Raw genomic sequence first — 27,870 nt, forward strand, 5'->3', positions numbered from 1 at the left:
ATTACTGCCCTCTTTGCATTCCCCTGTGAAGCTGTGTTCTAGGAAAATATATACTACAAAGGAGTAATTGTCACTTGCAATTACCATGGCCACTCTAAACTCTTCTCAAAACCTACCAATCAAAAGATATTTATGGATACAGCATGGCATAGCAGAGAGAGAAGGATTGACTCACGGGAGAGATTTGTGTTTAAAACCTGATTTTGAACCTTACTGGCTATGTAACCCAGGTCAAGTCATTTACCTTCACTGAACATCCATTTCCTCATTTATTAGAAGGAGATAAAATACACACATGTACGTATAAACATATACATACACATGCATACATACACATATATGTATATATACATACATATATACACACATTACATACATACATACATATCTGTACTACCTCTCTCCCAGGGAGATTGTGAGGAAATTGCATTATCAACTGTAAAGCATAATATTAATATGTGTAATTAGCATCATCAACTATATGCCCAACAGTTCATGATAAAGTATACTAAGAAATATAAAACATAGCTTCTTTTCCCAAAGAGTTTATAGTCTAATTGTAAAAAATACCTCATTTCCACTTCAGCTAGGGATGTTTTTATGTGGCTCAGAAACAGTGAGGGAGCAAACAGTGGACCTCCAACTGAGGCAATAGCATCTCCAAGTAGGAAAATGAACTCACAACCAATACAGACTTGGATTTCTGTACCATTTCCTCTGCAATATCTATTAAGTCAGGGATCATTTCTTAATGGTACCTTACAAATACTAGGAACTCAATAAATACATACATATGTACAAACTTTTTTTAGGATAATAGTTAGAATTCAGAAAATCTTATTCCTGGGAGGTAGGATAAAAAGAGAAAATAATTATATAATACCATATTTATTAAGCCATATTTCATGAAAGCCTAGTAATTCTATTTCATTTGAATAGTAATTCTATGAGAATGGTTTTATGTTGTTGATAATTTTTTCTCTTCAATATCACATGTAAAAATATGTACTCATCTTTCATTGTTATCCTCCAACATTCACCATGGTATGGAGATGACCCTAAGTTCTCATGGGTGATACTAATGGGGCACAAATCTTGGCAAGCCCTACCAAGATGGAAAATTTTCAAGTAGCATCCTCAGCAAAGGACCATATGTCTATTGTCCAGAAACCAGCCAAGCTGAGCTCAGAGAGATACATCATTGGAGAGCTGACACACCTGGTGATTATTATTTTCTAGCCACAGCAAATCATAAAGACTGACAGTGGTAAGAATTGTGGTCTATGTCAGTCCCCACATCTGAGAAATCACAGATCCTTGAAATGTTGAAGCATAAGTCTATGTCAAAAATGTTTATTACATGTGTCTTTAAGGAGGCATCATAATTGGTATGATTTCTTCTGTTTTCCTCCAAATTTTCCTGACACTATTATATCCAAGTTGTATTCCAATTGCTTTGGACCAACACTCATGGAATCATAGACAGGACACTGAATGGGACCTAGGAGGTCATCTAATCCAACACACTCATTTTACAGGAGAGAAAACTCAAGCCCTGAGAGGCTCACTAACTTCCCCAAGATATATAGCAAGTGGCAGCATGGAGATCTCTTGGCTTAGTATGTGCCTCTAGAACTCAAGTCCTATGACCTTGAGCATTCAACCATATTGTTTACTGATCTACAGGTTCCCTCAATATATTTAAATGAAAAACTGTTCAGTGACCAAAATTAGTTCAAGAGACAGTGGTATGATACATTAAGAACTAAAAAAAAATAATTATTTTGGGCTCATCTGGGTGATGGGGATCATGGCACATCTATTTCTATCACAAGGGAAATAAAAGGCAGCTTGCAGGTTTTAGTAAAAAGAGTAATAAACTTTAAGTTACAAGACCTGGGTTCAACTTCCAGATTGCCTACTTACTGTTTGATCTGAGACAAATAAATTTCACTCTATGGGCCTGACTGTCCACACATAAAAAATGAAGTTACTGGACTGGGTGGTCTTTAATACTCCTTTCAGTTCTACCACATAATAAGAGTAATAACAACCACAACCACAACCACAAAAAAACAAACACAATCACAACCACCACCACCACAACAATAAGCATTTATATAGCATGTTAAGATTTGCAAAACATTTTGTAAATATTATCACATTTGATCCTCAGAATAACCCTAGGGGATAGATGCTATTATTATCTCAATTTTTCAGATGAGGAAACTGAGGCTTAGACAGATCAAATTACTTGCCCCCAGTTAGTAAGTGTCTGAGGCAGGATTTACGCGCAGATCTTCCTGACTTCTGGTCTTGAGCTCTATTCACTGTACAACCTAGAAGCTGTTATTGGATAAATCCAAGTTACTTGAATGTGAGTAAGAATCTCTTCCCTTGTAGCCCGCAACACCTGGAAATTAGCCCCAGAAATGAAAATATCTGACTTCAACAAATTAGGGTTATGCAAACAATGAATGAGAGAGAAGAGTCATAGGAATCACAGAATTTAGAGAAGAAAAAGGCTGTGGAGATCACCCAGTCAGCCCTCAGTTTACAGATGAGAAAGCTGAGAGATAAAAGTGGTTTACCTAAGATGACACAGCAAATAAACAGGAAATCTGAGATTCAAATCCAGGTCTTTGAAAGAGAAGTTCAGTGATATTTCTTATACAACTTCCCACAGCCTGAGATCTGGAGTGATTAGAGAAAATCAATACTGGTGGCATGTCTATGTCTGCATAAAGCCCGAGATAGCTTTTCCGGTCCCTCTCCTGATACTTCAAGAGATTTGATCTGCCCAACAGCACCTCCTGTCAGCTCTTAGTTCTGACACTTCCTATTCTTGATAGAACATCAGTCTTTACACTCAAGTTCTTGTTTCTTTCCCAATCCCTAGACTGAATAGCACAGAAATAAATTGGTCTTTTTCTTTTAGTTTTGACTCTTTTTTTCCTTTCCCTCTGTGTGTGTTCTTCTTGTTTATTTGATTGTTTCATCTTTCATTCCAGCTCAGAGTTATGGGTCATTATTAGATTCTGAGAAATGTTTCTGACTAAGGAATTGATTAATTTTGCCCTACAGTTACAGAAAACCGATAATCCTTACCAAGGGATTAAAAACAACAACAAAGGTGAGGGAGAGAGAGAATAGTAGGGAGGTGTCAGGGAGAGTGCATTTCAATCCAATGTAAATAAGGTCTCCACGCAGATGCAATCATACCTCAGGAAGCTTTACATTTTCTTATGCCCTCCAGCAATCCATGACGGCCACCACGAATTTGTACCAGGCTTCCAAAAAAGTAGAAACTCACTTCAATACTTCATGGAGCCATGATTTCTTTGGTGTGTGTATGGGTGTGGGTGTTCATAGATCACAGATCCTCTACAACTCAGTAGATGGTATATTATATGGTCAAAATATCCATCACTCTGCAACGACTCTGGTGATGAGTATGAATTTAGCTAAGCTGGTCCTCAGGTGGCAGACATACAAAGCCATCATTAGACCATACCAGAGGATTTTCTAGCTAGGAAGTCCCTAACAGAGCTGATGCTCCACTAAGGTAGCTTCTTGGAATTCAAGGTCATCTTCCCACTAAAATGAGACATTTGAGGACAAGCTGATACTACTAATTTTCTTATGTATGAGGCTTAGCTCAAAGAGGAAGTCCTTTGATATAGAAGCCATGTTTCTATTTTTTTGCATTCCCCTAAGAAACCTCACACAAAATCTAGGCACAAAGCAGCTGCTCCATAAATACTTAGTGAATCCTCCTTGATGTCTGGCTTTATCATACGATCACTAACGAGCAGACAAAAATAAAGTAAAACAAAACACAATTCTCCATGTTTTGGGATGTCCAGGGGACAGAAGTCCAGGGGAGGGAAATCAAAATAATCTAAAGGAATGTCAACTAGGATTTATAGAAGAGTTCAAAAAGTTACTTAGCTGGATTTGTTGTTTTTTTTTTTTTGAATGATACTTATTTGTCACAAGGGAGGGCTTCTATTTGAACAGGTAAATTAGTGGGTAGTGATAGAGATGTGCAAAAAAAATCAATAAAACATTAAAAACTTGTGGGAAAAAAAAGTCCATAAAGGGACACAAACACAGCAATTTTGTAACTACCATCACACACACACATATATGTCTCCTCTTTTTAAAAAATTTCTGTATATCAATATACTTAACGGTTGTTCATGATAATGAAGCTCATAATAAAAGCCAAAGTTTTTTTTTTGTTGTTGTTGTTTTTGTTTTTCTAAAGTTGCTTAGCCTGACAAAGAAAGAGATAGATTACAAAGAGCTTTAAATGACAGAGGACTTTTTAATTTTTTTCTTAGAAGCAACAGAGAGCTCATAAAGAAGGACATGAGCAGAACTCTGCTTTAAGAATACTGTCTGTGGTGGGGCAACTAGGTGGCACAGTGGACAGAGATCCAGCCTTGGATTCAGGAGGACCTGAGTTCAAATCTGGCCTTAGACACATAACACTCACTAGCTGTGTGATCCTGGGCAAGTCACTTAGCCCCATTGCCTAGCCAAACAAAACAAAACAAAACGAAAAGAATACTGGATGGGCCATAGTGTGAAGAATGGATGGATTAGAGAGGACACTGGAGGCAAGGAGAACAAATAGGAGGCTACTGCAATAGTCCAGGTGAGAGGGTACCTCCATAAGCTTGTTTACCTGACAGCTTGTTTACTAAGCCAGAAACTAGATGCAATAGAGGGAGCTCCTACACCAGGCAGGCCTTTCCCCATTTTGATAAAATCATAGGTCCTTTGAATCATCACATGGTGGTCACTGAGGTATACTGCAGAGATGAGTAGTTTGCATCTTAGTAAAAAAAAAAATTACTAGTGAAGAGAGCTATCCTAGGACACAGCTGGCAGGAGGTAGCCTGGGATATATAAAGAAACTAAATGGTAGTGAGCAGTGGAAAGAATAGTGTTGATTTGGAAGGTGTAAGTTAGAATCTTAGCTTCTCCCACACTTATTAGCTGTGTAGCTTTGGTCAAGTCATTCAAGATCCCTTATACTGCTTGCTTTTCTGGAAAACATAGAGTAGTACTTGCAATACCTGTCTCATAGGGTTATTGTGAGCTAAGGGCTTTGAAAACATTAAAGCCCAATCAAAACATGAGTTATTACTTTTTAACATAATGAAGCTTCAGAATAGTAGACTAGATAGAAGCTTTTTGTCAGAAATAATGATTTTTCTTCCTAAAAAGTTATTGAGAAAAAGGAAAAAAAAACCTTTGCTCTATGGCAAGGAGGATATCCCAAATGACTCCTGGAGGTTCCTTTTGCATTCAGATTAAATAGTAGTGAATGACCCCTGACTAACGATACCATAATTTGAGATGAAGTCATGATAATGATAATTGACATTTATGAAGCACTTGTAAGGTTTGCAGGGCCTTTTACTTTAAATTATCTCACAGACTTTTGAGGGAGATAGTAAAGATATTATCTCCTTTTTTGCAGAGGAAGAAACAGTCTGAGAGGGGTTAAGTGATTTGGCAATAGTTACACAGATAGCAAATGTCAGAGGTGAGATTTGAACCCAGCTTTTTCTGACCCTAAGTTCAGCACTCTATCCAGTATGCCACAAGGCTTCTCAGGCCCATGACTGTATGTAGTTAGAGAACTTATAAATACCTTGGGTTAGAAAGAGGTACCCAAGAATCACTGCCATTAATAATATTAAGGATGATGCTGATGATGCTGTGATGATGACCATGATGATGACGATGATGATGATGCTTTGATGACTCAAGTGCAGAGTAGTGGTACCAGAACTGACCTCCAATTCAGGAAAACTTGTATTCAAGTCCAGCTTTAGCTACATAGTGGCCATTAGAATCTCACAAATCACTTGATTCCCCAGGACCCTAGCCAACTCTTTAAGATGCTTAATTGTAGGAGACCTTTGCTGACCTTCATTGGTAGAAAGTCTCTTCATTGCAGCTTCCCTATGCCAGTAAAATCCCAGTTCTGTATAAACACAAAATAGCCCAGTCACTAACAGTTGTGTGGCCTTGGAAAATGCAATTATCCTTTCTGGTCCTCAGTCATCTCCTCTGCAAAATGAAGGTGTTGGACTAGAGGGCCTGGAAGGAACCTTTTCTTTTTCTCACATTTTTTAATTCCATGATTCTCATAACAAATAGACAAATGAGTAATCATGAAAATGCCTGGAAAATTTTAAGTCCCTGTATAAATTTGAATCTTTAAACAAGTCAATGTCAGTCTAGACCAAAATTACTTAGCTGTCTCTTTAAATCAAAGAAAAGAGAAGAAGGTCTGACCCATAGATGGGACCTGTGGGTGGGTGACCAGATGACAAGAGAGTGTCAAGAATCAAATTTGTGGCCCACTAACCAATAGAGCCCTAGGTACCAGGAATTAATCCAATCAATAGGAAATGTCACCCATTCTTCCAAAGTGGCATGGGGAGAGGGGAAGGCATGTCATTCCCCATCTAGAATGATATAATAGAAATCCTGAAGAATGTTAAAGTGACAGGAGTATAAAGACATCATTGATTTGGCATCATGGGGCATTAAGGACTGAGCCCATGGTTCTCCCAGTAGCATTTACATTTTAAAAGAACAATAAGAAATTAAAAGATACATGGAGGGTGTTGGTAGATTACAACATGTAATCAGTGAAGAACTCTGAGAAAGAATAGGAGTGATGATGACGATGATGATGATGATGATAGATAGATAGATAGAGTATTTATATAGTTCTTTAAGGTTTGCAAAATAATTTACACATATCACAGTTGATCCTCACAACAAGCTTGGGAGGTGGTATTATTATTCCCATTTTATGGAAGAAGAAACTGAGGCTAAGAGAAGTTAAATTACTTGCCCAGTGCCTGAAGTCAAATTTGATCTCAAGTCTTTCTGATTTCATGTCCAATGCTCTATATGTCATACTACCTAGGAACTGTATGGCAAAAAAAGGATAAAAGGGATGACAGGAAGACAGTCAGATTGCTCCTCTAGTATACTCAAAATAGTAGGAAAAATCAAGAAAGACCTATAGAACATTGGGTGAACATCTTGTACCAAACTTTTGGGAAGACATGGGTGAGAATAACACAGACTGGTCAGGCCCAGGTGGATTGATATCTACATCATTGTAGGAACCTCTGAAATCAATGAGAACCATGTGAGTATTTGAGTAATGAGCAAGGTTTCACTTATAGGAATAAGTGGAGTTATGTCAGACCATTGTGAGAAAGATATTTCAACATTTGAGCTTCACCTTTTTCCTCAATCAAGCCAGAGTTAGATACTTATTGTGCCTAAATCTTAGTACCTCAGCCTAACAAATGAGTTATCCAAGGTCACATACATGGTCAGTGATAAAAGTTATTTTTATATTTATATGGAAGTGTAATTTATTGGTGCAGGGAAGCCCCAGGGAGGAAATTGATGTCAGAACCTGCCACCTGTCACAGAGAGGAGGGTAGGGCTCTGGGAAGTTAAGTGATTTGTGGGATTCTAATGGCCAGTGTGATGTGTCAGAAGCTGGAGTTGAAACCAGATTTTTCTGAATTGGAGGCCAGAACTGGAACCACCACTCTATAGTTGCAAAATTGTTGCTGTTAATTACTATTATTGTATTTAATGAATTGAAAATTGATGGTTATGCTGATTTCTTGTAGACCTCTTTACAACTTAAAATTCTCATACCTTCTCTAGTACATGCATGCACAGGTATAAGAGGAAGTGCAGCCTAATAAATAGAGTACTAGATGAGGAGTGCTATGCATAAGGCTACTGTGGCCAAAATTATAAGATCTTGGTGATCCAGACAATGCTGGACTCAGAGTCGGAAAACTAGATTTTGATACCTGACACCTGAATAACTCTGTACCCTGGACATGTCATTTCTACCTTCTGGGCCTCCTCTTCCTCTTATATGAAGGGATGATGGTATTAAGCCAGATGATTGTTCCTTCCAGCTTTCCCATTCAGGGATTTGATGACCCTTTAGTCTCTCCTCTTGCCACAGGATGAGTAATGCTAGCCAGGATGCAGCACCAATGCTGAGCAGAGCCCAGTTTGCTGCAGCGTCGCCCCTGCTCACCTCCCCACCTCTGCGCCTGATTACCTCCTCCATCCCAATCAAGAGGCAGGCAGCCAAGGTGATGAAAGCCGGTGAGGCCAGGAGGCCCTGGGCTTTTATCTGTGGTGATGACATGGCTGCGTGACATGTAGCAGTAATGAATTGCACTCTTCGCTGAAATGAATAAGTTGTGGTTGGTGATGCAATGATCAATTTGCTCCATCCCTGTTAAGCTGCCCATTCATCACCTGCACCTGCTGTCAGGAGCTCAGGGCTGCTTTTATTGGCCACCGGCAGCTGACATTATTGACAGAGCAATAGCCTTAGAAGAGGACTCCTGCCTGCTCACGACTGCCTGCCATCAATCTCAGGCCCTGATAGAAGGTCTGGATGGGTTCAGTCACTGACTCAAGACCTTTATTTAGTCACTCGAAGGGGAAGGAGAGATTCTCGTAATCAAGGATCTCAGTTCCAATCTGGGTCAGCAGCTTTGGAGGCCGTGTAGAATAGGGGCCTAGGTTCCAGGCTCAACTCTTGCCAGTAATTAGCTGTGTGAAAATGGGCACGCCATTAACCTCTCTCTAGGTCTCTATATTCTTAAGTGCATTGTGAGGAGGCTGAACTAGGTGCCTTTTGATATAATAGCTAGCATTCAAATTTTTAAAGAATTATATATATGTATATATATATGCAGTGTATATATACATACATACATATATATACATATACATACACATATATTTGTGTGTATATATTATATATAAAATACAGTGTATATATACATACATACATATATTATATATACATATACATACATACGTGTGTGTGTGTATATATATATTATATATAGATAGATAGATAGATAGATATAGATATATACACACACAGTATCTAATTGGAACCTCATGGCAACCCTATAAGGTAAGCTAGTATTGCTGTTCTTATTTTAAAGTAAGAAAACTGAGGCTAAGTCACAAATCTAGTAAGTATTTGAGGCAGCATACGAGCTCAGGTCTTCTTGACTCCAAGTTCAGAATGCTATCTACTGCTCTACCTCATTCCCTTCAAGGTACTTGGGATCAAATATCTAGAGCCAAAAGGGTCTTAGAGACCATATAGTCTAATTCTCTTGTTTTACAGATGAAGAAACTGTAGGCTAGAAAGGCAAAGTGTGTGAAATTATAGTCACAAAAGTAGTAAGATCAGAAGTGCTGAACAGATTTCGTAGAATTGTCCAATTGAAGTGGCTCCACCATGGTCACCCAATTTCAGTAAGTAGTTGAGCCAGGATTCCTGCCTTCAGTCTATTCCCTCTTTAATCCATCCTTCACAATGATGCCTGAACAATATTCTTAATTCACAAGTCTGTTCATGCTATTCTTCTGCTCAAAAAAAAAAAAAAGATAACCCTTAACTGCCTGTCCATTCCCTTTGAAACAATGTATAAACTCTTGTCTATCCAAGATCAGGGGTCTTTCCATTGTTCCACACTGTCTTTTAAAGAAGCTCACAGCCTTCCAGAGATCAGTTACTACTAATCAGCTATTTACCAAGTACTGATGTGCCTACTTTGTGAACATGATTGAATTATAAGGTATGGTGAGCTATGAAAGAAATAGGAGGCATGGCCTCTAACCCTAAGAAGGATTTTTATGGTTAAAATTGAGTATACCAAATTTACACATTATAATTACTAACAACACATGAGAGGAGTAGGAATGGAGGGGACTGGACCTGTGAAGGCAGAAGGAAATCCTGATGAGGAAATTCTTTCCACCAATGTAGATGGGCAGCTGCATTGCTAGTCATGTCTCATTCTTCTGTAGGCTGTACTCATAACTCTGGAATTTTTCTAGCATGTCCCTTCTGGGGTGCCCCTTTCTTCCTCCTCCCCAACCTTTTAGCTTGTGTTGTCTTCCATAATTAGAATTTAAGCTCCTAAAAATAGGGACTGTCTTTCTTTCTACTTATATTTATATACCTAGCACTTAGCAGAGTTCCTGGCACCTGGAAAGTACTTAATAAATGCTTATTCCCTTGAGTTGTTGATTATTTATCAGAAGCAGGACTTCTGAGGCCAGCTCGCTCTTGAGGAACTATACCATATTGCCTCTACACAAATAAGAGCTGACATGTATAGCTAACTCTTTATGGTTTACAAAAAAATTCCCTTTTATTATTTGATTTGATCCTTGTAACAACCATAGGAGGGAAATAATATCCATTTCATAGGTGATGAAATCAAGACTTACAGAAATAAAGGGACTCATCAAGTATAAAACAAAGAATAAGTTAATGGTGGAACTGGTATTGGAACTCAGGCCTTCTGACTTCAAATCTCACACTTTTTTCCCCATATAAAAACTCAGCACAATGAACTGATACATACAATAGAATATCCTGGAGATCAGAGTCATCAGTCAGCCAATAAGCATTTATTAAGTGCTTACTATATGCCAGGAATTATGCTAACCATGGAAACAGGCAATGCATGGTCCCTTCCCACAAGGATCTCACATTTTAATGGGGGAGACACTATATAAATATGTAAATCGAAGATTTGAGCTGAGTCTTGAAGGAAGCCAGGGAATCCATGAACTGGAGATGAGGGAGAGCATTTCAGGTACTGAGGACAGCTAGTGAAATGGTAAGAAGATCGGAGATGAAGTGCCAATGTCCAAGCAATGGCAAGCAGGATACTGTAGCTAGATTGTAGAATATAAGGAGAGAAGTCAAGTGTAAGAAGGCTGGAGAGACACAGTCCATGACGGGCTTTATAACTAATCCAAGAGGTAATAGGGAGCCACTAGAGTTTATTAAGCAAAAGTGTCATGCCTCCTGCACTTCAGCAAAATCACTTTGGCAGCTAAGAGAAGGATGGATTAGAGTGGGGACACACTTGAAACAAGGAGACCATTTAGGAGATATTAATGTCTGCACTAGGGTGGCAGTTGTGTGAGTGGAGAGAAAGGGATGTCTATGAAAGATGCTGTGAAGTAATCAACAGCAAGTCTTGACAACAGATTTTATGTGTGGAATGAGAGTGAGTGGAGAGTCACAGATACAAGGATGGAATCATGCAAGATGGTATCAGACATGATTGTAGCAGATCTGAGATACCATTGGAGGATCTCACACCCAACCACAGTAGTAGAAGTTTATAAGTCTAAATAGAGCTCATAATGTAACAAAGGACCCTGTAAGTAGAGCAGCATGCCTACGGTGAGACAGCAGACCCCTTTACAGAATAGCAGAATAGTTGGTAGGACAGTACTGAACAGCTTGATGGGATGGCTGATGTCAAGGTGGGACAATAGACCCCATTGCGTAATGGAATATGAATTTGGTGTTTGAGTTATTCTAACCAAGGTCCTTGAGAGAGATGCTTCATGTCATATTGAAAGGAAGAAAATACACATACACATAACATATACATACACATACACAAAGGGAAAAAAAATCTGTTGATTATCCTTTGCAGGAAGATGCAGAGAGCAAAGAGGTTTGCTTGGGTGCAGAATAAAGATAAATTGAAAGTGAGTTCAAGAGAATTCATTCTTTTTCTGGAACACTTGCCTTTCCATCAGGGTACCTCAAAGGCCTGTCAAGCATGAGCAGAGCTTTTGTGCGTGTGCATGTGTGTATGCACGTGTGCCTGTGTGTTCCTCTCTGTTGCCATAACAATGGAGTCATAAGTCATGTCAGCTATGACTACAGCAGGGCCCAGTGATTTATGTCTGCCCAGCCAGGATCATAAACTTTTTTTAATGTTAAAAATCAGTCACCAGGCACGAGGACATGGAGATTCTTCCTCACGTAGGGAAGAGAAGTGAAGGAAGAATGATCAGGAAAGTATGTGGCACCAAAGTGAAATGTTGAGAAGAGGGAAGGAAAATTGTTTCCTCTGCTCTTCAGATCTATCCTGGAATCACACAGGTTAAGTGAGATCAGTCAGTGCTCTGATAGAATGTGTCATGGGTCTCATGCATGGGCTCTCTTACCCCCTCCAGTGCCCTTATCTTTGGCTTCTGAATTATAATATCCAACAATCTATAAACAAATACCTATTGAGCACCTCCCATGCATGCAGAAAGACTGTGAATATAGAAAACCCCAAACATATAAGATACAACAAGCCTTGCCCTAGAGGATGTTGGAGCTTCATTTATAGGGGTGGGGGTGGGGGAGGCACTCATGTTTAAAGATGTGCTGTGTAAAACTCAGGTAACTAACTTGACCTCTCTCAGTGTTAGTTCATCTGCAAAATTAGGATAATCATCCCTGTCCTCCCTATAGGGTTATTGTAAAGATCAAAAGAGTGGGTGAAAAGCATTTTGTAAACTGCAAAATGTTATATAAGTATTTATTTCATCTGTGAGGCTTCTCTCTCCATTAACACATTTTGTAGCTCCTTCATACTTAAGTAGACACTAGATTTGTGGAGTATGAGTGAGGATTCATAGTTAGAGTGAGGGAGGTCCAAAAATAATCTCCTGGTAACCAAAAATTTTTATGTAGGTCTTTGTATTCTGCACTTAGCTAGGCCACTCCTGAAAGGACACCATAGATAGATAAATAGAGATATACATTAACATATATATATATACACATATATACATATATGCACATATAGATATAGATACACACATATATACGTACACATCTATGCCTTTATGTGTTTGTATGCATGTATATCTATACACATGTATATTGTGCTATATATATTGTGCTATATGTATGTATATGTGCATAAATATACACACATGAATGTATACACACATATACATATTATCCATATATACCTATATTATACATTATATACAATATATATGTATAATATATTTTATACATATTGTATACATACAGAATAAGCAGATATGCATATATAAATTCATACATGAGACATGTACATATATGGTGCATATATTTGTAAATATATATTGTGTTATACATATAGTAGTATAGTGTGTGTGTGTGTGTGTGTGTGTGTGTGTAGAGTTGGAGGACCTGGTTGGTTCAAATATTCCTTCTGACACATAGTACCTTAAACAAATCCTTTTCCTCTTGGACCTCAGTTTCATTTTTAAAGTGAGGGTACTAGAGAGGGTGACCTCTAGAATCCCTTCCAGGCGGAGGTCTCTGATCCTATGACTATATATTAAAGGCCAGGCTTAAGTTGGGCCAGCCCAGCAGGTTCCAGGTTTAAAATGAAATAAGCATTGGTTGACAGCAAAGTCCAATTAAAATCCAAGTTTACTCATTAAGAATTAAATGAACACAATTTCAGTATTAAAAGGATGTACAATCCTATTCCCCTTCACTGAAACCACAGCAAACAATCTGCTGGATCAGGAAGGCATTCTCTGGAGGGCAGCTAGACCCTGCTGACACAATTTTCCTCTAGGATAAGAAGTCTCTTATATTTCAAAAAGTAGAACCTAACCCCCATCCCCAATAAGGGAGGTTTTCAGTGGTTAATGTATCAGGTTATTTTTGGCATTATTATTGTTGTTGTTGTTTTGAGAGGCAACATATCATAGACTGAGGCAATAAAGCTGGCCTCAGAGTTAGGGAGACCTGGGTTCAGGTCCTCTGACATGTACTGGCTGTGTGAACCTGGGAAAGTCACTTGACCTCTTAGTGTCTTAGGCAACTCCCTAAGACTGTAAATGTCAGAGCAAGTGATGACTTGCATTGGTAGATGACATTGTCTCATCCAGGAGTTGCCTAACCCAGTGGAATCCCAGGTCCAGTTATAATTCCCTATTATTTTATCACTGACATAGGCAACTCTTGGTGATGAAACTTCCTTAATCAAAGCAGATGGGCATCTGTTCTGCAATTCATAGTCACAGTTGTCTAGGATACTGAGAAATTATGAGACTTCTCCAGGGTAATACTGCCAATATGTGTCCAAGGCAGGACTTGAATTCAGGACTTTATTCCTGTCTATGTCTATTCCTGTCTCTCTATTCACTATGCCATGAGGCTTCTCATATATAACTGATGATGATGATGATGATGATGATGATGATGATGATGAAGAAATATATGTACATGAATAGAATAGGCCATTATAAAAATCACTAACCTAGAGCTAAAAGAGACCAGAGTGGTAATCTGGACCAGTCCCTTATTTTAGAGATGAAGTAACTGAGTCCTGAGGAAATGAAATGACTTATCCAAGGTTACACAGGTAGTTAAGCAAGAGGTAGGATTTGAACCTAAGTCCATTGACCTTGTTTGCTTCAGTTTTCTATCTGCAAAATGAACTGGAGAAGGAGATGGCAAACCACTTTGCCAAGAAGACCCACCAAAAATGGGTCACGAAGAGTCAGATATGACTGAAACGACTGAACAACAACAACAATAATTGCCAGTGCTCTTCTCACCACAGCACGAAGGTGACAAGGCAATATATTATAAACTGCCAAATCAGTGGTAGAGAAAAAATGAATTCAAAGGAGATCCTCATAGGTCAGAGTGGTCTGGGAGACTCTGTGGAGGAGCAGGGACTTACATCAGAAGCCAAGGCTTCTCTAAAGACAATATCCCTCCTTAGAGGGTCTGTGCTCTTTGGTCAGTCCCAGTTTGCGCTTTGCTACTGTTTCCATCTTCCTGTCATTTCAAGAACCACAATTCCCTAACATGCCTTTTGAGAAGGAATACCCAGGTAACTGCTTGCCAGAATGACATAGTCAGGAGACTTGGGTTCAGATTTTGGCTATGTCACTTGCAAGTCATGGGACTTGTAGTAAGTCATGTAACTCCCTTTAGTTTTTCATCCTTAAAATGAGGATAACTTTTTTATCCAATACACTCAATGCAGGGAGAACTCTAATAAATGGGAGGATTGGCAAGGCAACCACATCTCATAAAGGACTGAGTTTATCTTGTTTTCCAGATCCTCCTTTTTCACCAATTCAGCTTTTACCTTGGAGGTACAGGTAGCAATGAAGAATTCAACTAAGTAATCTGGGATTTAAAGGATCAAAGGCCTGTGATTTAGAAGGAAACTTAAAGATTCCCTAGTCAGAGAATTTCACATTCTCAGATTTGGAGGGAAATTCAGAAGCTCCTCTCCTTCTCCTCCTTTTCTCCTCTCCCCTCACCTCTCCCTCTCCCTCTTCCTCTACCCACTTGCTTACAGAATGACAATCAGGAGACTTGGGTTCAAATTCTGTCTATGTTACTTGCAGGCCATGGGACCTTTAGTAAGTCATGTAACCTCCTTGCTTACCTCTCCATCCCCACCCCTACCCATTCTAATTTGTACTATATATCCCTCTTAGGATTCAGAGCTGGAAGGTATCTTATAAATATATTCTACTGCCTCTCATTTTGCAGATAAGGAACTTGAAATCCAAGGACAGAAGTGATTTATTCAAGTCCACACAGCTAGTAAGTTGCAGGGCTTGTATTCAAACTCAGTTTTCTTAATACCAAATCCATTGTTCTTTGAACTACACTAAGCTATCTTCTCATTCACTTATCTAGCTGTCCTGTCCTAACCTTTGTAAGGGCAGATACCTATATCTGCTCCTGTGCCAATCATGATGTGTTGCAACCACTCAGGACCTAATGAATGTTTGCGGAATAATTGACTGATTCATAGTTTCAATGCTGCTCCCGACTTAGAAATGAGAGTTTTCCCAAGGTCACTCATGTAATAAGCAGCAGTACTTCTGACTCCAAATCAGTGTTCTGTGCTTGACACGTAGTAAGTAACCACTTCAACAACTCCGGTTGATGGACTTTTCTTTCAATTGATCCAGAAACATGAAGCCAATCTGTTGGCTCAGCCCCTGGTCCCATTGTGTACATCTCACACATCCCTTCCTTCTTACCCTATCCAGCTGAGGCCCAAAAACATCTCCCAAGAAGGTGTCAGGGTCATAAACTATGACCTAAGGGGAATTCGAAGACAAAATGAAGGATTCCTGACAGGATGATAACAGAAGATTCTGGAAGCTTTATAGGCACTCTTGAGACTTTCTCTTTCTAGCATCATTTAGAAATAGAGGAAATTTCCAAGCTTTTTAAACATCACTGTCCTTCATGCTCTCTATAGTCAAACCAAAATAGACTTCTTGCTTCTACACATGTACAACATGGCATCTTCTCTCTCTATGCCTTTGAACTGTTTGTCCCTCATGCCTGAAATGAATTCCTTCCTGACCTCTCAGTCCTGAGCATTAATTAATGAATCCTGAGCTCAGCTCAAATACCACCTCCTAAATGATTCCTTATTCCCTGTCTCCAACAATAATACCTTACCTTTCAAAAAATGTTTTTGGTTGTTATTCAGTCATTTTTTTTGAGTCATGTCCAACTCTCTGTAACCCCATTTGATATTTTCTTGGCAAAGATACTAGAGTGGTTTCTCATTTCCTTCTCCAGTTCACTTGACAGATGAGGAAACTGAGGCAAACAGGGTTAAGTGACTTGTCAAGAGTCACACAGTTAGTGTCTGAGGTTGGATTTGAACTCAGGAAGATGAGTCTTCCTGACTCCAAGCCCAGCATTCTACCCATTGTACCACATGCTGTCCTACATCTCAAATTACCTTTTATTTACTTTGTATATATTCTGTCAATACTTACTTGTGCATACATTGTATCCCTGAATAAAATGTAAGCTTCTTGAGGTAAAGGACTGTTTCATTCTTCGTCTTTGCATTACAAGGCCTAGACCAGTACTTGGAGCACAGGAAGCACTTAATAAAAGCTTGTTTATTGATTGACAAATTTACCTCTCCAGGTCCCTTCCGGTTTATGCTTCCATGATTCCTTCAATATGTTGTTATTGCAGTGGGACTCATTTCAAACACTGGTGAGGCTTTAGCTGAGACTAAGTTCTTCAATTTTTAATCCCTTACAAGGAGTCATTATACCCCAAAATGGTTTCAGAGAAGCTCTGTGATGGAGACACTATTCTGTTTATCTTGACTCAAGTCCAGCATTTTGGGAATCCTTCTGGGGCCAAAAAGAGCTCATGCAAGATACATCCGAGATAACACTGAGCAGCTGTTGACTGCCCGAGACTTCTAGATAAGAAGCTGCTGTCCTGAAGCCTGAACCCATGAAGCAATCACACTGACCCTGCCTTGTCTTCAGGTACCCCATTAATGCCTCCAGAGGGCATGTGACCCGCTCCTTCATTCCTGTCCAGTTCAGTCAGAGCTCCTGTTCTGGAGCCAACCACCAGACTTGGCCTTCAAGCCACTTCCTTTGTATTGTGTGTGAGCATTTTTAATCTAAAGAGCAATAGCTCTGTTTCAACATCAGAAGCCCCATTTGAAAAGTGTTTAACTTCTAATGCAGATCTAAGAGGCCATTTCTCAGTTTCACTGTATCTGTGAAGCTTTCTATAATTCAACATCAAATATTTATTATTACGTTTATTAAAGTTTTAATAATTTAGCATCTCCTGCATGTAAGCTGGAAGCTCAGCTAACTGGTTCTCTTTATCATACCTGGGTCACTTCAATATTTATATTCCTAAGTCTTGGTTTCACTTTCATTTAGTGAAGAGATCTCTCTCTTCCTCTAGTCAGACTGAGTATAATCGGCTGCCTTTCCCATGACAAAGACTAACAGGGACCTTGCTCTGGGCTAGATTTGAAGAGACTTACTGAGACTGGGAAGAAAAAACTCATTCTTAAAGACTCAATTTTAAAATTATGATGACAAAAATTAAAATGGGGGAAATTTATATGTCTCTATGCTCACTGGGCTGAATGACAGACAGCTAGGCTACAAAGAGATATGGAACTCAAGGCAATGCCCATTTGTGGGGGATTTCAGAGGCCTTGGTGGTAACCATTATACCTGGGAAATCATTCTTTTAAGAGACCTGGGAGGATTCTGTTGGCAGATGTGGTGAATTTTAACAACTTATTCATAGACAGATGTGGGTTCATCCTCTATAGAGGATTTATGGAAAGACATGGGCAAGAATCAAATAGGATAGCAAAGTGCAAGGGGGTTGTTGTGTACCGACGGTCATTAAGGGAGGGCCCTCATCAATGAGAGCATAGATTCAAGTATCTAATTATTCAGTCAGCAGGCAGTGGATTACGACAAACTTTTCCACAATTTTTCAGCATTTAAATTATTTCATGCAGCCTACTAAACACTTATTTTTCACCTGATCATTGATTTCTCTCTTCAGATCTTCCAAAGCCCCAAATGAAATACTCCCTCTACCATGAAACATTTCTTATTCCTTTGCCAATATTTTTTCCCCTCAGACTTCCTAAAACTTGTTTTTGTATCTCTCATGATTATTTAGTCTATTTAGACATATTTATTTGTGTACCTGACAGATTCTAGACTTTACTAGACAGTAAGCTCTTTGAAGGCAGTTAACATGTCTCATTCATCCTTGTATCTCCCCGTGTCCTTTCCACATGAGGTTTTGCAATTAATAAGAGCTTAAGGCACATTTACTGAATAAATGAATAAATGTATTTGCCCACTTCCTGTCAGTGATACTGTATAATTTCTCAACAGAGGAAGGCAATGGCACATGCACAGGTCACCTAAGGATGGTTATTATAATTCCAGCAACTGATGTTTATATATTATCTCATCTGGGCTTCACCACAATGCAAAGAAGTGAGCACTGTTTTTCCCCCATTTTACAGATGAGGAAACTAAGGCTCAGAGAAATTAAATGACTCACTCATAGTCATATAATTAGGAAATATTTGAGGCAGGCTTTGAACTTCCTTGCTCCAAATCCAACAGTTTATTAATATGGCATGTTGCCTTACTCAAGAGACAGTTCCAGAAATACACTGCTTCTAAAAGAATAGTTCTCCTCTCTCCCCATCAACATCAAATTTAAGTATTTGACAGCCTTATGTGTGACCAAAATACCACACCTGGGGTCAATACCAGAAATGTCACTGGGGACTTCCTGATTCCCTTCTCTAAGAGAAAATGGCCTAAAGTAGAGATTTAAAGAATACCTGGAGAGAAGTGAGAGAAAAGAGCCTAGAATGTTTCTCCTTAGACAGAAGGAAGAAGCTGCCAAACTAACAGTGCTACCCTTATTCCCCTTCCCCTTCATGCAAGGCAATGCTCTAATATTTTCTAATGGTTATTGGCTATCTGAGATAGTTAAGGCAAATGCAGAGGGTGAGAGGGGAGTTTTCCTTTATTCTGAGAATTATAATAATTGTCACCTTATTTCAACAGGCAGCCCCAATACTCAGCTATTTGATAAGAAGGTGGAGTTTATTTTGAGGAGCACCCTCTCCAAAACTACCCACTGTCACTTTCAGATGATCAAAATGTTTGTGTTCCTATGGGAAGGACATTGTCACATTTAGTGTCTTTCCTCTTCTGTAACATTTAAACTCTTTTGCCTGGAATTCAAGGCCATTCACAATCTATTGTCACCTGTCCTACCCAGTTCTATGATATATGATAATTGGTTGAAGGAACTGGGAATGGTTAGAATGGACAAAAGAAGGTTGGGATGGAGTCACTGGTGGGGAAAGATAACTATTTTCAAGTGTTGAGGGGATATCATGAGAAGGAAGGATTACACTAGGTCCATTTGATCCCAGAGGCAAGGACCAGGAACAATGGATGGGAGTTGCAAAGAAAAGAAATTTATGTTTGATATCAGAGATAATTTCATAATAATTAGAGCTGTCCAACAGTAGAATGAACAGCTTTGAAATATGGTGGGTTCCCGATTCTGAGGGTTCTTTAAGCAGAGCTGGATAGCTACTTATTGCATATGTTACAGTAGAGTTTCCTTTCATGTATGGTTTGAACAATATGATTGCTGAGGTTCCTGCCAGCTCTCAGATTCTGTCATAGGTTACTTTCCTCCATGTACTTTATATTCAACTCACACTGGGCTAGTCGCTGTTTCTTGAACACATCCTTTGGGTTCCCACCTTCATGTCCCTTATTACTGTTTCTTAAACTGGGGATATCCTTCCTTTTCAAAATTACTTGCTAAATTCCTACCAATCATTTAGAATCCAACAAATAGGCCACATCCTCTATAAAGCTTCCTCTGACCATGCCATTCCCATGCTAAAAACACCATCACTTAACTTCCTATTGCTTCTAGAGTAATATATCCTGGAATTGAAAGTGATTCTCAATTTACCTTCAGGTACCTTTTCAGTTTTATTTATCATCATTCCCCTTCACAAAATGGGACCATATATTTTTTCCTCTCATTAAACATTTCACCTACTATCTCCATATATTTTAATAAGCCTTCTCCCATTCCCAGAATGTACTCCTTCGTCTACTCCACCTTTCGGAAGTTTTATCTTCTTTCAAGTTTTAGCTCAGGTATCATCAGCTGCTAAAGCTTTCCTTAAACCATTCATTTGTCAGTGCTCTCTCTCCTTTTTCAAATTACTTTGCTTTTACTGCTTATTTTTGTATATTTTTACTACCCCCAGCGGAATGCATGTTATTTGAAGTCAGAAGTTACCTTTGCATGCCTAGTATCTAGCTTGGCAGGGGCTTAATAAATGTTTTGTTTTGAAGTGATCACTCGTTGTCATTTTGTTTTACACCTTTCTAATGCTTTTGTCATATTGTTGTTGTTGTTCAGTTGTGTCCAACTATCCGTGACCCCATTTGGGGTTTTCTCAGCAAAGATACTGGAGTGGTTTGCCATTTCCTTCTTTAGCTCATTTGATAAATAAGGAAACTGAGGGAAAGAGGGTTAAGTGACCTGCCCAGGGTCACACAGTTAGTAAGTGTCAGAGGCCAAATTTGAACTCAGGTGTTCCTCACTCCAGGTCCAGCACTCTATCCACTCACTATATCATCTAGCTACCCTTTATGCCATATAATACTGGGTCTATAATAATAGGTCTATTGTTATTCCTCTCTTCAAATGTAAGTTCCAAGAGGACAGCCCACTCTATTTTCTATTTGATTCTAGTATGGAATATCTCTCTGAAATATCCACTAAAGAAATATGTACTAATGTACTAACTGTAACTATGGACATTGAGCTGCATACCTCTGTTACAATCATGAAGCACATATTAAGTACTTGCTGTGTATGAGGTAATGTGCTATGTGCTGGGAATACAAAGAAAGGCAAAAAGACAGCCTCGGCTCTTAAGGAGCTCACAGTTTAATGGATAATAAGAGCTAGAATTTATGTAGCTCTTTAAGTTTGTAAAATATTATACAAATATCTCACTTTATCCTCAGAACAACCCTAGGAAGTTTGTTCAGTCATTTGTCAGTCGTGTCCAACGCTTCAGGACCCCACTAGGAGTTCTCTTGGCAAAGATCTAGAGTGGTTTGTCATTTCCTTCTCCAACTCGTTTTACAGATGAGGAAACTGAGGCAAACAGGGGTTAAGTGACTTGCCCAGGGTCACACATTTAGGAAGTGTCTGAATCCAGATTTGAAATCAGAAAGATGAATCTTCCTGACTCCAGGCCCAGCATTCTATCCACTACATCACCTAGCTGTCCTATTATCATTCTTAAATGAGGAAAGTGAGATAGACTGGTTAAGTGACTTACTCCAGCGTTACATAGCTATTAAATATCTGAGGTCAGATACAAACTCCCATCTTCCAGGACTCAAGACCCAGTGCTCTATACATTTTGCCTCCTAGATGCCAATAATAATAATAACCAATGCTAAGGTTTTCAGAACACTTTACATATGTTATCTCACATTTAAGTCTGGGCATAGTTTGTATTTTTAAATCTAATATTCTTCTAGTGATGATGCAGTTCTCTGAAGCTTGAAGTACTATAAACTCTGAAAAATTAAATTAAAGTTAAAAAAAATTAGTGGAGAGGTGCATGGTGAGTATAAGTAGGCTAAAACATATTACCAATGAAGAATTCAATATGAGAAGGGTTGTATGAGATGTCAGCAGATAGATTCACGTCCATAAAAGGAGGAAGGCCAATCCTAGAGTGAGGGCATAGCCAATATACATGTAGCCTATGAGATTCACTGATACATACCCAAGGTCAAAAGAAGTAGGTGAAGGCCTACTACCACTTCTTGGATAGCCCCCTCCCCATAGATAGTCTGTGAGAGGACATGGATTGAAGCCACACAAGATGAGAAGTTTGGGATGGATTGTTATCTACACTGTTGCACCTATATCAATGAACTCACATATCTCTTAAAGTATCAAAGGACAAGGGGAGAAGGATCAACTCAGGGGAGGCTTGGTTTGCATTGGAAGTTACAGGGCCAAGGTCAGGGATGGATGGTCAGAAGCTGACTCTTCCCTCAGCCCATCACTCCTGACATCTTACCTGAGAACTACACTGGCCACAGACCAGGGGACTAAGAGAGAAAAGAGCTTGTTCAGCACCTTCCTCTTTCCAAATCCCATTAGAAAGCTTGCCCTGCTTTCTTCTCTTTGTCCTGCAATACTCTGCTCAGCTTCTCTCCTAATCTTTGCTTTTTGTGTGTGATTCCCTGACAGTATTATTGGCTATCTATAATTATTATCTCTTATTTATTAATTCTCTAACTTATCATCTGACTGTAACTTATTAATTCTTCAAAATGCTCAGTGATACGCTTGTCTGAGCAATGCTGTGTCAAACGAGGTTTATTAGCAGAGCCAGGAAAGGGGCAATCCACAGGGCGGTTTCTTGGTTTGCATTTGGTGGAGATTGTACATTTTTATCCACATTTGCAGCTGGTACAAGGACAATTGATTGGGTTGAGGCAGGATGGTGGGAATTGTAAGGCTGCCTGTCCTTGGGCAATGCTAAAAAGACAACTATGTTTTCTTCAGGTAATGATAGCTCCTAGAATAGCCTGTTATCACCATGGTATTTGGAAGCTGGCAGTAACACCACCAGGAAGCCTGGGGGATCTTGCCCAACTAAACCCCTGATTCCTTTCCTCAGTAGATTTCTTCCTCTTCTGTCCTGGGATTCACCTGCAGAAGCTGTTCCCATCCTCTCAGACTCTACATGGATGTAGGATATTAATAGCCCTACAAGGAAGGTAAGGGGTGTTAAGAGGTCCCATGAACTTGTCTTTTTTGAGTTGCCATATTTTCCAGAAACACTGACTAAAAGAGAACTATAGCAAAAAGTGTACTGGCCTAACGTTTGAATGCCATTTCTGCCACTGATTAGACATGTGACCTTGGAAAAGTCTCTTCATTTTGAGAACACATTCTGGGGAGGCAGGGTTCCCAGACCAGATAAGATCATCTGTTGTCAATCTGTTAATCAGAAAATGTTACCTCTGACTAGGTAACATTAAGCCCAAAAAGTGATGTTCCCTGGTTTTTCTGCTGCTTCCCAAACTGCATGACATTATGTGATCCAGTGGTCTCTGAAGTGGGGGCTCTGGTGCCTCTGTGTGTGGGGGTCATTGGGGAGGGCTGTGCAAGAGAGTCAATTGTGAAGTTTATCTCCAATATAGCCACACTTACCCTATCTCCCAACATTCTTCTACTCTTTCCTCTTGCTCTGCTGTGCAACTCTCAAACCACTCCCCTCCTGAGCCAGACCTCAGTGCCTCAGATCAGTTTTAACCTAAACTTTCTACTTACAGGAGCTGTGTTGGCACCATTGGGGAAATTCCATACCAACTCCCTGCCTCCAAGTAAATAGCGTGCTGATACATATTTAATAACAGGTTCTCAGGAGGAGAAATGTAAGCATGGCACACTTTTATTAACATTTTCTCCAACAGTTTCTAAAGCACAGACAAACAACAAAACAATAAACATAACCTTAATTTATAAGACTTACTGATTTCCAAGGTGTAACTGCTCAGGTCAAAAATTTAACAATCAGCTCTCTTGAGCTCAAGCTGGCTCTAGCACATCCTTACATCTCAGCTCACCTAATGGCTGTGGCAGGTGCCCCTCACAAAGTGGGCTCTGCTCTCTGGGATCAATGACTGTTGAGGAAAAGCTCCACATATATTCACCCTTTGCATTTTATGTCCAATAAAGTAAAGTGACTGACTTAGCAGATATAAAAATGTCAGTACATTATCTTTTCCTCAAAACCCTTCCGTTGTCTACTCTTCCCTAATAGTGTTGGTAGCACCTTTATCCTTCCAATCACCCAGGTTTCAAAAGCTACTGTCATCTTTGAGTTCTCATTTCCTCTTCAGGCAGCTAGGTAGTGCAGTGGACAGAATGCCTGGCCGAGAGTCAGAACAACTTATTTTCCTGAGTTTAAATCTTGCCTCAGACAATTACTAGCTGTACAATCCTGGGTAAGTCACTTAACCCTGTTTGCTTCAGTTTCCTCATCTGTAAAATGAGCTAGAGAAGGAAATGACAAACGACTCCAGTATTTTTGCCAAAAAAGGGGTCACAAAAAGCTGGACATGACTGAAAAATGACTGAACACCCCCCTTTTCCTCCATAACCATTTCCATATCCAAAATCCTCTATAGCATTCTGTCGCTTATACCACTACTTCTCTCAAATCTATCTCCTCCCTATTCACATGGTCATCACCAATTCAGGCTCATCATCTCTTGCACGGATTATTGAAACAGCCTCCTGTTTGGTCTCCATTCCTCTCTTTGGTGCATTCAGATTTGCAAACATTGACTTTTCCATGTACCCAACAGCAGCTAATGGAGAAGTTAACATAGTTTGCAAAGTCTGTAGATTTTCATTTTTAGTTCCATCATTCTGTTCCATCCTCCACACAGCTGTCAGAGACCCTCCTCAGATGTTGTTCTGACCTTGTTACCCACCTCTTCAATGAACTTTAGGTATCTCCCTGTTAATTCTAGAATCAAATATTATTTTATCACCCTTATTAATTTCTATTTTTATGTTTTATATTACAGAATTATCAATACAGTAGCATATTATATATTTTATATAAATATACACATATTGGGAATTTGTGTGCTTTAAAAAAATACTGAAAGAGCTGTGTCATAAAAAACATTTTGGCAACCAGTGATATAGTGAACGTAGACACAGGGACGGCTGGCAATGTGATTTGTGACTGGTGTCACGGAATGCAACAGTCCCTTGGCAGCCCAGGCAAACCTCAGGCTAGAGAGTTTTCCTACCTGACATCAGCAGGGTCTTCAGTCACAAGCACATCAGTCTTACAGCTGGCCAGTGGATTGATAGACAGATCCACAGGAGGCACCACAAAGCTCTTGCTGACTGGGAGCCAGAGTCCCTGCCCCAAGCTGTAGGTAGACCTATAAGAGAAACAGTCAGCACCTGAGTTCACATCCGGCCTCAGACACTTGCTAGATGTGTGGCTCTGGGAAAGTCACTTAACTCTGATTGCTTCAGAAAAAAGAGGGGGTTCTTAACCTGGGGTCCATAGACTCCTAAGTGGAGAGATTTCAAGGTATCCATGAACTTGGATGGAAAAATTAATACATCTTTGTTTTCACTGATCTTTGGTTTCCTTTATAATCTTACATCCATTTTATTTTATTTATTTTATTTCATGCATTTACAAACATCATTCTGAGAAGAGGCTCACAGGGTTCACCAGACTACCCAAGTGGTCCAGCCTCCCCCACAAAAAATGTTAACAACCTGTGGGCTAGATGATCTGCTAGTTCCAACATTTTGTGATCTCATTTATCATTCTCACCTGGAAGGTCCCTCCTTCTCCTTTCCCAATCAAGGATCCTAACTATCTTTGAAGGCCTTGCTCAAGTACTCCCCCCTCACCACCCTCAGCCCATAGGGGGTGCTCTCTTCCCTGATAGGCTCCAAAACTTGCTGAACATACCACTCATTGGGCAATTATTATGTAATGGCAAATAGTGAGAATTCACTATTTATATGTTGAGTGTTTAGGTATGAGTCCTCTCTCCAACAAAAGCACAAACCTCACAAGGGTGGGGATCATGCTTTACATTTCTTTGTTTCTCTGACATCATCAGGCACAAGGGTTAGCACACAGAATACACTCAGTAAATGTTCATTCACTTCCCTCATCTCTTAGCTGAGGATTTCATACCTTTCTTCTATAACTTATAAAGTTATTGAAAGAATTAAATGAGAAAGAGCAAATCGCTTTGAGAATTATGAGTATGAAGCCATAGTAGCAATAGCACCAGCAGTAGGAGTCATGACCAGTTCAAGTCTGAGTTGTGTAAGGAAAAGATGATTTGGAGGTACAGAATTTGAATTCAAATACTAATCCTGCTACTCTGTGACTATGAGGGGAAAACAAAAACAAAATACTTCCCTCCCCCATATCCCAGGGACACCACCCTTTCCCACCCCACCCCTAGTATATCTACCCACTGACCTGAGGATCTTTTCAGGTGCCTGCTCCCCTGTCACAAGGTCATATCCCCTTTCCAGGGTTGTGTAAGGCCAAGGTCTGTAAGGAAAGGAATGTGGGGAGAGGAACAGAACAGCAAAGGGATACTTAGTAAGATTAAAGTGTTGTCTCTGGGTAGACTTTATTCAAGGAAAAAAAAAACACAGAAACAGGAACAGATTTACCCATTTCCACTTTCCCCAAACAAATAAGTATAGATATGGTGGGGGGGGGGATTTGATTAAAAAATAATTCTTTACAAATAAATGAATCAATCATAAAATTCCTTTAAATCATAAGTTTTCCTTGTGTATTTAGGTACAGTTTTGGGTTTTTTTGCCTCTATCATCTTGATTATTAACTATTAGATGGTTGGGGTTTACAAGTAAAAAGTTAAGAGCCACCTGTTTATGAGAATTCATTATCAGTTAGAACATCAAACCACTAGATGGGGGAGGGAGGTCAGAAAACATGGGTTCCAGTGCTAGATATGACACTATTTAGCTTTGTGACTTTGGATAAGTCACTTTCCTTTCTCTAGGCCTCAATTTTCCTCACCATAAAATGAGAGGGTTGGCTCAAAGTTCCTTTCCAGCTTAAACACTGAACATTCTAAAGTCCTGTTCTAAGCCTAATGTTGTAACATTCTATGTTCTAAACTCCCTTCCAGTGCTATCATTTTATATCTATCTCTATCATTAGATTAATTAAATGGGAAAGGGGTTTTTATTTATATTTAACTTCTGCAGACTCCCTCTGTTCCAGAAGTGCACTAGCTTTGGTCTTGTATAGGAAAGATAAGTAAGAGAAAAAAAATACGATAAGAGAGAAAGATTAAGTAAGAAAAGATAAGTAAGAGTTGTTGCTGGGCCAAGCCCTGACTTCCTCGGTACTCACCCTTCACTCTGCCCCCAGTCACTCCGCACACACAGGTGTCTGTGCACAGGGTCTGGAGCATAGCCTTCATGACAGCTGCACTCCCCTTCAAGAGGAAGAAGAACAGGGAGGTCATGAACATAAAGCCTGGCAGGTTATAACAGCAGCATTAATAATAGCAATTCCATTCAATTAACAACAATTAAGCACTGACCAAGTTTTGGGAATACAAAGATTAAAAATAATAACAACACACAATGGCTATCCTAAAGGACTTTCTATTCTACCAGGATAATTGTAACCATTTAAAATGTACTTTAGGGTTTTCAAAGTGCTTCCCTCAAAAATCCCCTGGGAGGAAGTTAATACAGGAATTATTAACTCCATTTTACAGATGAGGTTTGAAGAGGTCAAATGATTTACTAAGATCACATAGCTAGCAAATGGGAGGGCCAGGACTTCAATTCAAGCTAACTGGCTTCAAATGTCTAGGACCTTGGTACCTGAGGGACAGTTTCACATGTCCATGCAGTCAACTGACTTGAGGAAGTTCCTATCTATCTATCTATCTATCTATCTATCTATCTATCTATCTATCTATCTATCTATCTATCTATCTATCTATCTATCTATC

At 39.4% G+C, this 27,870-nt stretch overlaps 1 protein-coding gene across 2 annotated transcripts in view; it reads right to left on the reverse strand.

Moving 5' to 3' along the window:
* LOC114047044 (astrotactin-2) overlaps nucleotides 1–27,870 on the reverse strand; it is a 1,078,351-nt gene that overhangs the window by 607,092 nt on the left and 443,389 nt on the right. Inside the window, exons 8-10 of one of the 2 annotated variants that reach the window (XM_027867715.1) lie at nucleotides 27,258–27,342; nucleotides 26,346–26,420; nucleotides 25,135–25,272 (exon numbers count right to left, since the gene is read on the reverse strand). In XM_027867715.1, coding sequence (XP_027723516.1) covers nucleotides 25,135–25,272; nucleotides 26,346–26,420; nucleotides 27,258–27,342 — 298 coding nt within the window. The remainder of the gene's footprint in view (nucleotides 1–25,134; nucleotides 25,273–26,345; nucleotides 26,421–27,257; nucleotides 27,343–27,870) is intronic. The other variant, XM_027867716.1, reaches the window with a different exon arrangement.

This window comes from Vombatus ursinus, unplaced genomic scaffold (genome assembly GCF_900497805.2).
Source record: "Vombatus ursinus unplaced genomic scaffold, bare-nosed wombat genome assembly UNPS02014786.1, whole genome shotgun sequence".
Lineage (NCBI taxonomy): Eukaryota > Metazoa > Chordata > Mammalia > Diprotodontia > Vombatidae > Vombatus > Vombatus ursinus.